This window comes from Octopus sinensis, linkage group LG8 (genome assembly GCF_006345805.1).
Source record: "Octopus sinensis linkage group LG8, ASM634580v1, whole genome shotgun sequence".
NCBI classification, from domain to species: Eukaryota; Metazoa; Mollusca; class Cephalopoda; order Octopoda; family Octopodidae; genus Octopus; species Octopus sinensis.
Genome location: NC_043004.1, coordinates 106,138,321 through 106,153,824, shown reverse-complemented (window position 1 = coordinate 106,153,824; position 15,504 = coordinate 106,138,321). Strand labels below are relative to the sequence as shown.

The 15,504-nt window shown below is 37.2% G+C and overlaps 1 protein-coding gene across 17 annotated transcripts in view; it reads right to left on the bottom strand.

The window, feature by feature from the left end:
• LOC115214900 (tensin-3) overlaps nucleotides 1-15,504 on the bottom strand; it is a 930,040-nt gene that overhangs the window by 204,921 nt on the left and 709,615 nt on the right. For all 17 annotated transcript variants that reach the window (XM_036505648.1, XM_036505645.1, XM_036505643.1 and 14 more), the window contains one exon: nucleotides 6,883-6,921. In XM_036505648.1, the coding sequence (XP_036361541.1) occupies nucleotides 6,883-6,921 (39 nt within the window). The remainder of the gene's footprint in view (nucleotides 1-6,882; nucleotides 6,922-15,504) is intronic.

Sequence of the window (15,504 nt, the reverse complement as noted above, 5' to 3'; positions counted from 1 at the left end):
ACAGTGAAGCTCCTGGAAATCCAAGCTGAGCTGAGTAGACAGGAGTCATGAAAGTCAGTTTCCATTCCAGGCTGAGACAGAAATCATCTATATAACACAGAGCCTTTAATCCTTTCGTTACCAACCTGGCTGAAACTGCCTCTGGCTCTGTAGTACAAATGTCTTGTTTTCATAAGTTCTGAATTAAAATCTTCCACCAAACCTTAATCACAATTTATGTTCCTAATATTAGCCGAATGATAACTAAGTTATTTTACTAAATTCTTTGTTATATTTAAAGTAACTGAAAGAAACACAGATCGTCTCAGAATAAATACGGTAACGAAAGGGTTAATCCTTGCAGTACTTTCGTAAATTTGTGATGGCAGTAAGGCGGGCAGTGGGCTGGCAGAATCATTAGCACGCTGGGCAATATGCCTAGCAGCATTTGTCTGTCTTTACATTCTGAGTTCAAATTCCACCAAGGTTAACTTTGCCTTTTATCTTTTCAGAGTCAATAAAATAAGTACCAGTTGAGCACTGGAGTTGATTTAATCGACATATCCCTCCTCCTGAAATTGCTGGCCTTGTGCCAAAACTTGAAAGCAGTATTATTTTATGGCAGTGATTTAATAACACAAGCCAGTCACGAACATCCTAAGCCATTCTGGAAGTACAGTATTGTTGAAATACATATGCTCAACATCTGCAACTTATCACATTTATTTGGTTTTTCGTATTACGGTTGTTTTCTCGGTCAAGTTGTTGACACTAGATGGCAGCAACCATGTCAGACACGTGTGTTGTTACATTTACATCTCTCCTTAACCTTTCTATTTGAAGTTATATGTTGAGTTGTTCTTTGTCATTGGGAAATGATGACATGTCAGTAGTAATAAAATAATGTTTGCACTGAATAAATGTGACTTTCTTGAGTGGAGAATATCAAGTTATTTACTTCAAGTCATTCCTGATCGAGCTACTGCTCTTATTACCAAAAAATTTCCAAATTTGACTGTCCCACCATTTTTTATATATAAAATATCTAAAACTACATTATCCAATCTTTCCATCCATTTTGGGGAGAAAAGGGTAGCAGAAACGGGATGTGATTTGAAAGAGATTCAGCTGTTATTTCTAATCGGAGAAGTGACTGCATTGAAGCTCTCTCATTCTATAAATAACTAAATAAATAAACAAACAAAACAGACAATATAAGAAGAAAATTAAGAATATGAAAACTACCTTATTAAATGATTGAATTTCTAGGATTACATTAAAATAAGATGTTCTTCAAATTATTTATAAAATGTATTTTGAAAATGAAACTTATCTACATAGAAATAATTAATTAAAACAGTGAGAAAGAGAGAAAGAGAGAGGGAGAGAGACAAAGAGAAAACCTTATCGGTGAGTTTAGAAATGTGAGAGAAAAAAATTAAAACACAAAACATTTACCATGTCCAATGTATCTTTCCAATTCCAGCTTAACAAATAACAACTGATGTGAACTGTGGACTTCACACAGAGAAATAAGCTGGTGTAGCTTTAAGAACCACTATACATTCATCAAGTAGTGCCTGTCTACGCATTTCCTGGAAATTCCAGTCAATCTGTACTTTCCTCAACAGAGTAGGAAAAAAAAAAAAGAAAAACCCCTCCTTTACAGAGGAAAAAAGAAACGCTGAGAAAGGATTGGTTGAGAACTTTAAAATAGAAACATCTTGAGAGTCGTGTGAGGAAAGCAAGTCTTTAATAGGGAATTTCAGTAGAATATACGTTACTATCATAAGTGTTTGAGTGTCTTGATGTATTGTGACGTATTGCGTAAGTGTGTGTATATAGACATACATGTAGGCACTTACCATGTGTGTGTGTGTGTTTTATGTTACAAGTAATTTAGTTGTGCTTTCTTAATATATATCTTTTATTTTCTTTCAGTCATTAGATTGAGGCCATGCTGGGGCACTGCCTTGAAGAATTTTTAGTCAAATGAATCGATGCCAGTACGTATTTTTTTTTTAAGGCTGTCAGTCTATCACTCTCTCTCACTGAACAGCTATGTCATGGGGACGTAGACACAACAACACTGGTCATCAAGCAGTGGGAGCACAAACACAGACACACACAGGTATGTATATGACAGGTTTTCTTTCAGTTTCCCTCCATCAAATCCACTCACAATGCTTTGGTCAGCTTGAGGCAAGAGCAAAGACACTTGCCCAAGGTTCCATGTAGTGGGACTGAACCTGAAACCATGTGGTTGGGAAGCAAGTTTCTTACCACACAGCCACACCTGTGCAAAGATGACATGTATTAAAGACACCGTAGGTTCTGTATAATATCTTATTCTATGCTCAACACTTTTGTGGTTAATTCATAGAAGGGCTCAATTCCAACTTTATCTTTCGTTTTTCATAAACCAATAAACTCCAGTAGTATTCAGTTCAAAAGACCATATGATACATAAGGATAAAATTATAAAACTCTTTGAACTACATCTATTATCAATCGTTTTGCTTTATTCTATCACTTTGAAGAGGACTGTACTAGCTGCATGCGGAGATTTTTTTCTTTGTTTCTTCTGTTAGAAATAAGAGTTAGAGTTGTGATACTATTGCTGTTAGTATATTAATTAGCAATATAGACACTAGGTTGAAGGCGGTGAGCTGGCAGAATCATTAGCACACTGGACAAAATGTTTAGTGGCATTTTGTCCGTCTTCACATTCAACTTCCACTGAGGTTGACTTTGCCTTTCATCCTTTCATGATTGATAAAATAAGTACCAGTTGAGCACTGGGGTTGATGCAATTGATTTGCCTCCTGCCCCAGAATTACTGGTACTGTGCCAAAATTTGAAACCCATATAGACACTAGGCTGCAAATTCTGAGAATGGTTTAAGCTGATTACATCAATCTCAGTACCAATCTAGCATTATTTGATAGACTTCTTGAGGGTGAAAGGTAAAGTTAATCCTTGTCGGATTTGAACACAGAACACAAATTGATATAACTAAATATTACAAAATATTTTCCCCCTTACTCAAATTAGTAGAAAGGGAAGTACTACATAGAATTCTACAGAATGGAGTTCTACAGAAGAAAGCTCTATAGAAGAAAATTCTACAGTTCAGGTAATCATTTCATCTTCACAGGAATCAGAGCTTAATTGTGATTTCTAGTGTATAAATAGATGAAAGAAAAGGATTTCTCTGGATATGATGGTAGCCCATATCCAGTAACTTTCCCTGGTGGAAAAAAAAATGCATCCAATACATTTTCATAAATTTATCCGAAACAATCATGCTTGTTTTCAAACTTTTAGTTCTGAGTAATATAAAGCTTTTCTTTCGTAAGTCTGGAGATTGAAAAAAATTTGGAATGTGAATCATATAAACCATGTGGAGGCACATGGCCTAGTGGTTAGAGCAGAAGACTCGCAGTCAAGGGATCACGGGTTCGAATCTCAAACCAGGCAATGTGCGTGTTTATGAGCGAAACACCTAAGCTCCACGTGGTTCCAGCAAAAGGTAATGGCAAACTTCTGCTGACTCTTTCACCGCAATTTTCTCTCACTCTTTCCTCCTGCATCTTGCAGCTCACCTGCGATGGACCGGTGTCCAATCCAGGTGGAGAACCTACACGCCAAGGAAACCAGGAAACCAGCCCTTATGAGCCAGGCATAGCTCGAGAAGGAACAAACCTCATATAAACTGACACTCCATCACTTACAATGACAAAAGTTTCAGTTGGTCTGATCAATGGAACAGCTTGCTCGTGAAAGTAATGTGCATGTGGCTGAGCACTCCACAGACACACATGTACTCTTAATGTAGCTCTCCAGGAGATTCAGCATCACACAGAATGTGACAAGGTTGGTCCTTTGAAATACAGGTCCTACTCATTTTTGCCAGCTGAGTGGACTGGAGCAATGTGAAATAAAGTGTCTTGCCCAAGGACACGATGCGTTGCTAGGAACTGAACTCATGACCTTATGATCATGAGCTGAATACCCTAACCACTAAGCCACGTGCCTTCACATATCATACATAATGCATAAACAACAGGGAAATATACAGGACGGAGAAAGGGCTAATGCCCTAACAGAGAGACAAGTTGTAACACCGGACATGGATTTGAACTATCAGCAGCATGCAAATCAGTATAAGTCATACTAGCATCAAAGACCATGGTGGTGATGATGATGATGATGACAATTTATGCATTAGTATCCCAACTACTTTTCTTACTACTCATTTTGTCACTTGACCTGCTAGAGATAGTAGCTAAATTTCAATCTCTCTCAAATCAGGCCTTACTGCCTTTAAAGAAGGAAAGGTGCATTAGACAGAGTAGTCCTGAATATACCCAAAAACCATCAGGACAGTCAAAGTTGCAAAACCTAACACCTTTTCAGATTTGCTCAAACAGAACTGACTTGGAGATAAACAACAACTGAACTATTTAAAGTTTTAACTACTTCAATGCTGTATTAAAAAACAACTAATTTTGTACAACATTCTTCAGCGTTTATCTTGACAAGACGTAAATATAGTAACAGCAGTATTTAGGAACATCATCGTATTCCATTATTATCTTGAGCTGAAGATAATGCAGGAGAGGGTGTGGTCTGTACAACTAATTTAACATGTGGCACTTAGTCATCTAACAGAAACATTTAGCAATCTGATGTCTGTGAGTTCTATCCTCAGTTTTGGTAGTAGATGTGATCATTGTGTCATAGCAGAAGGCAGCGAGCTGGCAGAATTATTACTGTGCTGGGCAAAATATTTAACAGCATTTCATCTGTCCTTACAGTCTGAGCTCAAATTCCACTAAGGTTGACTTTGCTTTCCATACTTTTGTGGCCAATAAATTAAGTACCAGCTGAGTACTGGGGTCGATGTAATCAGCTTACCCTTTCTCCCAAAATTGTTAGCCTTGTGTCAACATTTGAAACCAATATATATTACACCAGAAGGCAGTGAGCTGGCAGAATTGTTACTGTGCTGGGCAAAATGCAGAGTGGCGTTTCACCTGTCTTCGTGCTCTGTGTTCAAATTCCGCCGAGATTGACTTTGTCTTTCATCCTTTTGGGGGTCAATAAAGTATCAGTCAAGCACTGGGGGACCAATGTAAGTGGCTTAACTCCTCCCTCAAAACAGCTGGTCTTGAGCCAAAATTTAAAATTAATATATAACAACAGAATGACTAACAAAGTACTCTGTCAAATGTCATCATTGCAATCGTCATAGTCCTTTGGTTCTATGATTTTCAATCTTTATCCCAGATCATCCATGCAAGGAAGGTGATTTTGCAAATAGAGATTATTTACAAACTTTTACAGACTGTATAGGTACGGTGAAGCTTGCTTCCCTACTACATAGTTTAAGGTTTAGTCCCACAACACAGCATCTTGGGCATGTGCCTTTTAATATATGCCCAGGTTAACCAAAGCCCTGTGGTAAATGGAAACTGAAAGAAGCTCCTTGTATACATGTGCGTGTGTGTATGCGTCCTTGTCAAGACATCATGTGATGGTTTAAATGAGCATCATCGTCATATATGAGAGGTGGTTTATTTCCAGTTTTCCATGAAGGAAAACAGGAAGCCATAGCTAGACATGTCTAGCTATGGAAAAATATTCCCATGATTGGAAACAGGTGAAGGTTGGTGACAGGAGAGGCATCCAGATATAAAAAAATCAGTCTCAACAAATTCTGTCTGACTCACACAAGCATGTCAAAGTAAACATTAAATGAAGTAGTAGTAGTAGTAGTAGTAGTAGTATCCTACAGGTTGCTGCCCTTGACAACAGTTTATTATCTCTCTCTTCGATACTGGCAAACTGACTAACAAGACTGTATTCATGTACATTGATTAAGGGAGTAATACAAGCCCATCAACTGGGTTTGTACTTTACCTTAAGGGTCCAATGACTAGATCAAATAGAAATAAACACAGACTCAAGTTTCCAGTGGACCTTGATGCAATCTGTACCAAAGGATTACTTAATGTGCTGTTTTCTAATGCAGCAGCCCAGCAATTAGGGTTTTTTAGACAATGCCACTGCCAGGTCTTATGCAGTGGTACAAAGAAAGGTCATGGCCACGACCCTTCGAACTCTGTTTTCTACAGAAAACAGAAAACAGCCCAGATTAACATTAACACTTGATCCATATATGCTTTTAGCAGTGTTACTCTACTGCCTGAGTTCAAGCCAAACCGGGTTGCCTCCTCAACCACATTTCAATCTCACAAATGCTGAAAGGGCTCCAAAAGAACATGGGTCTCAAAAGATTCTGGGTCTTACTACTCATCTCTTGATTAACATGAAATACATAACATAAATATAAAAAAATAGGTGAAATTATCAATAGTTTTTATGTTTATATATATTCAAATATTGGTTTATGATTACTAAACCAAATTATGAGTGTCTTCACTTAATTTGCAAAGATGCCGTTTGATAAATCATCTTTGCTGGTAAGATTTCCATCAGATGAAACTTTAACACCCAGTGTATTAATATCTCCCAGCATTCATTCGCTTTCATGTTTAGCTCTTGTGATTCAAATCTGAATTTGCCTTTGATTTTGTGATTCAAACTTCCCATTTTGAAGTGATCCAAAACCTTCCAAGAAAATAAAGGATCACAAGGTCATTTTACTCCATTTTTTCCTTATTTGTAAAATTAATTGAATCAAAGGCAGTGTATTTCAATGGAAATATTGTAATAGAAAAGTTAAACAATGCCACTAAAGAAATTCCAAACATGGAGAGGTCCTGGTACTAGTTACAGACCAACATTTTATCATCAATCTAGTTCCTCTTCTCTGAATGATTTTTGTTACCACTCAGATGAAGAGTGAAGTGATTCTGTGGTTAAACAAGTACTTACCGCTTCCGGAAGAATTGTTTGAGTCAAAAAGTCATTCTTCTGAAAAGAAAACAATGGAAAATCCAGTTAAGTTTGTGTTAACATATTTGCAGCAGTAAGTATTAAAAGAATCATTAAAAATAACTAATTGCCTATAGTTTTGTGAAACCACACCTATCTACAGTCTTGTAAAACCATGTTCTTCTATCCTCTTGTAAACCTTGCCAATATTAAAGTTTTGTAAAACAATGTTGGTCTATAATCATGTTAAACTATGTGAAATCATCTCCCATTATACCCTTATGAAATTATCTCCTCTGATATTCTAGTCAAACTATTTCCTCCAATAGTTTTGTCAAGAATTTTGTCATCTAATGAATGTAATATCACTCAAATCATCATCATCATCGTTTAGCGTCCGCTTTCCATGCTAGCATGGGTTGGACGGTTCAACTGGGGTCTGGGAAGCCAGAAGGCTGCACCAGGCCCAATTTGATCTGGCAATGTTTCTACGGCTGGATGCCCTTCCTAACGCCAACCACTCCATGAGTGTAGTGGGTGCTTTTTACGTGCCACCGGCACAGGTGCCAGACGAGTCTGGCAAACGGCCACGATCGGATGGTGCTTTTTATGTGCCACCGGCACGGGGGCCAGGCGAGGCTGGCAACGGCCACGAATGGATGGTGCTTTTTACGTGCCACTGGCACGGGGGCCAGGTGAGGCTGGCAATAAAAATATGTCACTTAAAAACACACACACACACACACAAACATCCATAGTAAAGAACAATGATTCTCAACCATTTTTTAACTTTGATTCTTATTTTACTCAGATGGAGCCCTCATAGCTATTTGATGTTTCAAAAAAAAACCATTACATTTTTATAATTAAATATTAGGAATTGTACAAAGAAAAATTAAAATATTTTGTGCATTGTAGAAGTATAACTGATTTTATTGTTCATAAATTTTAACAATAAAATCCTGTATGGATCCCCAAGGGACATATGAACCACCATTGAGAACCACTGGTCTAGAATGGCTCCTGCTTTTAAAACACAAAATAACAAACATTGCAAAACTAAGGATCATCATCATCATCGTTTAACGTCCGTTTTCCATGCTAGCATGGGTTGGACGGTTCAACTGGGGTCTGGGAAGCCGGGAAGCTGCACCAGGCTCCGGTTTGATCTGGCAGTGTTTCTACAGCTGGATGCCCTTCCTAATGCCAACCACTCTGAGTGTAGTGGGTGCTTTTTATGTGCCACCAGCACGGAACAGGTTGGACAAAGTGTTTTACAGTATTTCTTTATGGATCTTTACATTCAGAGTTCAAATCCAACTAAGGTGATGAAAATAGAATATTAGTTAAGTATTATGATTGATTTATATTCCTATAATCTTAGAAATATATATTCATATAATCTTAAATATGAATAGCATCATAACAGGAAAAGAGAATATTGCAAAATAAAAAAAAGTTTTCAAATGAAGACAGAGAGAGAGAGAGAGAAAGTGATTAGTCTGAGAGTGAAATAAGTTTTATTTCAGGTCATATAGTATAAACATATGATATCTAAGACTGACATTCCATGAATGGCAGCAGCAAATACTGACTGCATTCCAACAGGGGACCATCTATATTGTAGCTCTTGCTAGCTTGCTTGATCTGCTAGATATAACAGCCAAGTCTCTCACAAATCATACATGCTCTCGCACTAATTCCATTAATACACCAAAATTAACCTCTGACACAAAAACTTTCTCCCCACCCCCTCTCACTCTGTACATACATATAAGAGATAATGGTGTCATTGAGACCCAAAGGTGTCAGGGAATGCTGAATAAGTGCTATAGACAGACCATAGTTAAGTTCCAGATTCGGTAATATTGCGAATAAAGGGTTCAACGTTGGTTCTATGTCAGCATGTGTATATAAGAATTTTTTGTGTAATAAGATAAAAAAAACCAATGCAAAAGATTCTTTTATATATATATATATATATATATACTGTATGGGTATGTTTCCATGAAAAATATTTATGTATACAGAATATATTTATATGTGCCCTCCCACACACACATATAAAATTATATATGTATGTGTGTATATATATATATATGCACACACATGTGTGTGTGTGTGTGCGATCAATGTTAAGTAGACTATGGAATCCATATCATTAGTATCTGGAGCAGTACCTATTTGGTTAGCCATGTAAAATAGTGATTAAATGTATGTAGGTTTATTGTTGCCTATATACAGAAATACCCACCTGCACTCACCCCACCATATACATACATATATACATACATATATATATATATATGGAGCAATATATGAAAAGAAGAGCATCTGGCAACAATTTTGTTTGAACAAGGGGAAAAAATATAAGGAGAACCAACGTTAAAAAAGATGAAATGCATGTGTATACACACACACATACATAAATACATTTGTGTTTATATGCGTGTCTCTCCTGTGTAGATGAACACCTACACACAGTCGTATACATATATCAATATACATTACACGTATACATATGCTCACTGTTACATGCTTATGCACGTGTTTGTATGTGTATATACATACAAACACATACACACATATATATATATATATATATATATATATATATATAGTAACAGCATGGAGTGAAATGTTAACTATGAGTAAGAGTGTTAGCTATTTCCTGCTAGAGATCTCTGAAGAACAGACAAGTCCATTCTTGGTGTTGTTGCTAATCTCTAAAGTCTACATGGAGTTGAGTCTTCCCTAAGTCAGAGCAGCCCAACATACTGTCCTGCCACAGGTATTTTTTTTTTTTCTGGCATTGATAAATAGCCCCCTCCAAATAACAACAACATTAATCATAATGATAATAATTATAATAATACCCAACAACAAAAAAGAACACACAAGGCTGCACATCTCCCAGCAACATGGGGGTGTAGCAAGTAATGCAGTAGAAATCTGCCTGAAACTACCAAATTTTGAATAATACTAATAATAATAATAATAGTAATAATAATAATAAAGGTTGGTAATTGTAAGGTATAGGATGGGTATAAGGATACCATAACCATCTGTTAAATGATGTTGGATGGATGATTGCGGATTATGTATTAGTGGAATTGGCACCAATAGGGTGAGAGTGGTGTAGTGATTGTTCTTGGTGGTGAGAGAACTGGGGTTGAGATAATGGAGTAGAGGAGTAAGATTGTTGTTGTTGATGTTGTTGTTAGTGGGGGTGGGGGTGGTTTTGGTGGTGGTGAAGGTGGGGGGGTGACTCCATTCTTAGTACTGCTTTTATTTTTTTTTTTTTTGCTTCTGTCTTTGTTCTTTCAAATTAAATAATAACCAGCAGATGTAGGCACTGGAAGGGGTGGAAAAAAAGTTAAGAGAAAGCAAAAAACAAATAGAGATGGAAATAGTGTCAGAGGACCTTTGCAAAAAAAAAAAAGGAAAAACAGTGAGTAGGTGTACTGCCAAGGGGCTGGGGGTAGTGATGGAGGAGGGCTGATGTGGGGGGGGTGAGAGAAACAGGAATGGGGGAGGAAAGAGTTAGATTTGGTGTAAGATGGAGACAGAGAGGAGGGGATAATAAAATAATAGAACAAGAGGCTATGTAGAAAATAGAAGAAAAAAAGGAAAGCAATGGGGGGGGGGCAGTAGAGTAAGAAAGATGAAAAGTGAGAGAGAGAGAGAGAGAAAGATTAAATGCTTTACCAACATTTATTTCATACCACTGACTCAGAGTACCTTCCTTCAATTCGAGCCCTTTCCTATCTCTACTTTTACACACACATACACACACACACACTTGATATAATGAAATACTGAAGTGGTTAGCAACAGTATCAAATCGTACCAACTCCTAGAATTCGAAAAGGGGTGAGATAATAATAGATATGATGCTTAAGGAAAAAACGCAGGAAAATTAGAAATTCTGAGATTGAATAATTTAAAGATCTCTGAGTAACATGAAGACTGTTTGACTCTGCATGTGTGTGTGTGTGTGTGTGTGTGTGTGTGTGGGTGTGTGTAGGTGTGTATCTATGTGTATGCATCTGTATTAATATGCAAATGTGTGAGAATGTACAAGTGTATTTGGATTACATGTAGGTTTGCTGAGGAGTGTGTGAAGTGTGTGTATCTTACTTTTGTGAATGAGTGCATGTTTACAAAAGACACAGAAAAGGGAGTGGGGGGGAGATATATATATATATATATATATATAGAAGGGGAGCGATAGTGGTGGGAGGAGAGATGTGGTAGTAGGTGTTGGTGGAATGGTGACAAAGACAATGAGTGAAAGAGAGAGAGAGAGAGATTACCAGAATGAGTCAGAACCAATAGTAATCAGTAGAAGGGACAGTGGGAAATTAAGGCTCAATAAAACAAATGTCCAAGCTATTATAATGGTCAATGAAGAAGTTTATTGATTGAACCACTTTGGAAATAAACAATCATGGAAAGAACAGTGACAACAACAGCAGCAATACACTTTACCGAGCAGACTAAATAAACATCGGTGAGGCATTACACACATTACTGAGTCTCTTCTAGATTCATTGTTTTGAAGAAAAAAAACCATTAATAATAATAACAATAATAATCTTTTCTTACTATAAGCACAAGACCTGAAACTTGGGTGCAGTGGAAGTGGGGAGTTGATTACATCAACCCAGAACTCCACTGATACTTATTTTTTAATCAACTCCGAATGGATGAAAGGCAAATTTGACCTTGGCAGAATTTGAACTCAGAATGCAAGGATAAACGAAATGCCCCTAAGCATTTAGTGTGGTATAATAATAATAATAATAATCCTTTCCACAATAGGTAGGGTAAAGTTATCTTCTCAAGTCACACCAACTCATAAAGGCTGGTTTCCATGGCATATGTATTCCCCACCTGGACGGGATGCTGGCCCATCGCAGGATTAAAATGAAGAGTTTTGCTCAAGAAGACAATGCACTACCTGGTCCAGGAATTGAAACCCCAATCCAACACCCTGAATACTAAGCTGTGCGTCCCCACATTTTCCACTATAGACACAAGGCCTGATATTATTTTAATGGGTCGTGGGGGCTAGTCAATTACATCAACATCAGTACAAAAGGATGGAAAGCACAGTCCACCTCGGTAGAATTTGAATTCAGAACATGGAGACAGATGAAATGCAACGAAGAATTATGTCTGGTGTGGTAATGATTCTGCCAGTTCATCGCCTTAACAACATCACCACCAACAATTCAGTAGCAACTATCATTAAAATTGATCAAATTTGTTTAAAATGTACATTTTCAAAAGTATTTTCTAGGATCTGAATTTAGAACATTAAGGGCAGTAATTAAATACAGCATGGCAACTTGTTGGAAGCTCCAATGATTCTGCTTAATCTTAAATTCCAATCAGTTCTAAATACAGTGTTTAAATAATGTGCAGAAAATAAACAAAATTTCAGAATTGCAATAAATATGATTTCAAAAACCCATCTATTAGAATTGAACCATTAATCACAAAAAGACTAATTCAACCATTTACAAACACTGGAGGCAGAAGGAAATAGACACAAACACAAGAATGGAAGTGACAACAACCTGTTTATAGTGATAGTGATGATGGTGGCAGTGGAGGTGGTGGGGAGCATTATCCTAAGATGTTACGGAGGAACCAGGTAATTTTAAGGATTAATAAACATATGACAAGGTGAGCATTAATCTTTAAGGGGATGGTTCAGATGGAGAGGCAGGGAAGAAACCTGTGTGACTAGTGAGAGCCAGCAATTAGCATCCATAATAACAATGGCTTTGTGAAGAGAGAGAGAAAGAAACAGACTGGGACAGAGTATATTTCTCTTAAGAGACTGGACTAAAGTGTCTGACAGCCCAAGTAACGTGGAGGTGAAGTGACAGTGAGAGAGAAAGAGGGGGGGAAAGAGAAGTACATGTTACAGCTGAATAAGAAATCGATTTCATCACAGCATCTCTTAACCGACATCATCACCACCATCATCATTATCATCAACAATACTGTCATAGCATTGTCTCCTCCCTATCAATATACGTTGGGAATATTGACTTCGTGGGAAGGGTTTTCTTCTATAACGAGATAAGGTAATTTTTTTTTCCTATATATTTGAAATATTGATTTCTTCTGGCAAGTTACATAATTAACCTTTTTTTTCTGACTGAAATGAGTCTATTGTCTATTCAATATACTATTAGTACTTAATTCATTGATTACAGACAGACCAGAGGTCAAGTTTAAAACTGTCTTTGGCAGAATTTCTGCTCAAAATAAAGATTCTAAACAAGATGATGTGAAATATTAGGACTGATATTCTGTGTCAGGGATTCTCAACCATTTTTTTTTTTTATCTGTGGACTCCTTTGATTACTATTCTAGTCTGGTGGACCCCCATAGCCACATGATGTTCAAAAACTAGTTTTATAGAAACTTCTGTCAAGATCCCTATTTTGTTTTTCACACATTAACTTCTGTAGGTTGAACTAAGTAAAACATTAGAGAAAGAAACTTAGCTGTTTCTTGCAATATGCACCAATACATACATCTAAAGCATAATTTTTTCAGGGGCCATTAAAATACTATTGTGGACCCCTGCAAAATCTTATACGGACCCCAATTGAGAACCACTGTTCTAGATGAAGACATGGGGAAGGGACCAGAGCAATGAGAAAGTGGGGAGTAGTTTTGTGCTGACTAAATGCATCAAGTAAACTCAGAATCTGTATCTCTTTCAAGGGACCCAACCAAGACTAAAGCATAATCCAAATACACCTTGCACCCTAAGTCTACTATGCAAATAAGGCAGAAATGGAAGGAACTGCTCAAGGGTTGCATCAGACTGATTAGGCTTTCAATAAGAATCTTTAATAAGTCCAAAAGTTGCCGTAAATTTTCTTTCACATGGAGAGAAAGCTGGCGATCAAATTTGCATTTTTTTTTACCTCCTGCTTCCATACCTGACCCCCACAAAAATAAAAACACCATCTGGCAGTAACTATAGAAAAGTCTTTTGGGAAAGAACACATTCAAATAGAATTATTTGAATGAAAGGCTGAGTGTAGAAACAAAAGGACAAAAGTAAGCAGAATCAGGTAAGAGGTAAGGTGGGAAATATGTAAATATAATAATTATCAGCTGAAAGTAGAATCTATACTATAATTAATATTACAATAACGAAGCTGAAAAAGTATTACATCTTAAAACTGAGTTCAGTTTCAGACAGGTGTAGTTGATTGGTAAGTTATATCAGATATTGCTTTCTCACACTGACATAAAATCATTGACTGAACCAACTCCAGTTTATGAATGGTACCCTGGATGGATAAAAGGCTATGGTCACATAACCTAGAATTCAACTGATCATCAGGAGTGGCTGCGTGGTAAGTAGCTTGCTTACCAACCACATGATTCTGGGTTCAGTCCCACTGCATGGCACCTTGTGAGTGGATTTGGTAGACGGAAACTGAAAGAAGCCTGTTGTAAATATGTATATATATGCGTGTGTGTGTTTGTCCCCCCCAGCATCGCTTGACAACTGATGCTGGTGTGTTTACGTCCCCGTATAAGTACTAGGTTTACAAAGAATAAGTCCTGGGATCGATTTGCTCAACTAAAGGCTGTGCTCCAGCATGGCCACAGTCAAATGACTGAAACAAGTAAAAGAGTATTTAACATCTACTTTTCAGCATGAGCAGGGAACCAATGAGCTGTAGGGCTGTGACAAACTCCCATGTCATCTCTGGCATAGTTTTTACAGCTTGATAACTTTCCAAAGGCCAACCACTTCATAAAATATATTGGTAAACTTGGGGGGGGGGGACCTGCACTAAGATAGTTTTGTCTAATATTCAGTTCTTTGTACCAAGTTGGAATATCTAAGAGTAAAGGAATGGTATAAAGATCTCAAAGAACTTCAACCATCAGTTTAAAATCGATCTTCATGAAGTCAGAAGAATATGCGCCAGAGTTTAACTAATTTTGATTGCTTCTTTATAGAACAAGACCAATTTTTAAAGGAAGTAATTGATGGAAAAAAAATCTCAGTATTAAAATAATTTCATTGACCCAAAAGGGGTGAAAATTGAAATTGGTCCTAGAAAAATTTACATCACTTTTGCTCAAGCATTTGACAAAAAGAACTAAGAACACACGGGACTTAGATTCTCTCAAATACCCAGGAGGCTCTCTTCAGGTTGTAGATAGTTTCTGTTACCTAGGTAACACAAGGTAAATAAGCAATGGTGGAGGATTCTCTGAAAGTATTGTTTCTAGAATAAGAATCGGATGTAGGAAGTTGAGAGAGCTATTACCTCTGTTGGTAACAAAAGGACTCTCTCAGAGTGAAAGGTAGACTATATGATGCCTGTGTATGAACAGCTATACTCCATGGTAGTGAGACATGGGCTCTGAATGCAGAAGATTGGCAAGAAATGAAGGTAGTAGGCTCTGTTGAGCATAAGAGGAATCAAATGTAGCATGCAAGAGAGAAGACTATTCTGGTTTGGATATGTGATGCATATGAATGAGGACAGCTACATAAAGAAGTACCAATCACTGAAAGCAGATGGTACCTGCAGAAGAGGGACACACAGGGAGACGTGGGATGAA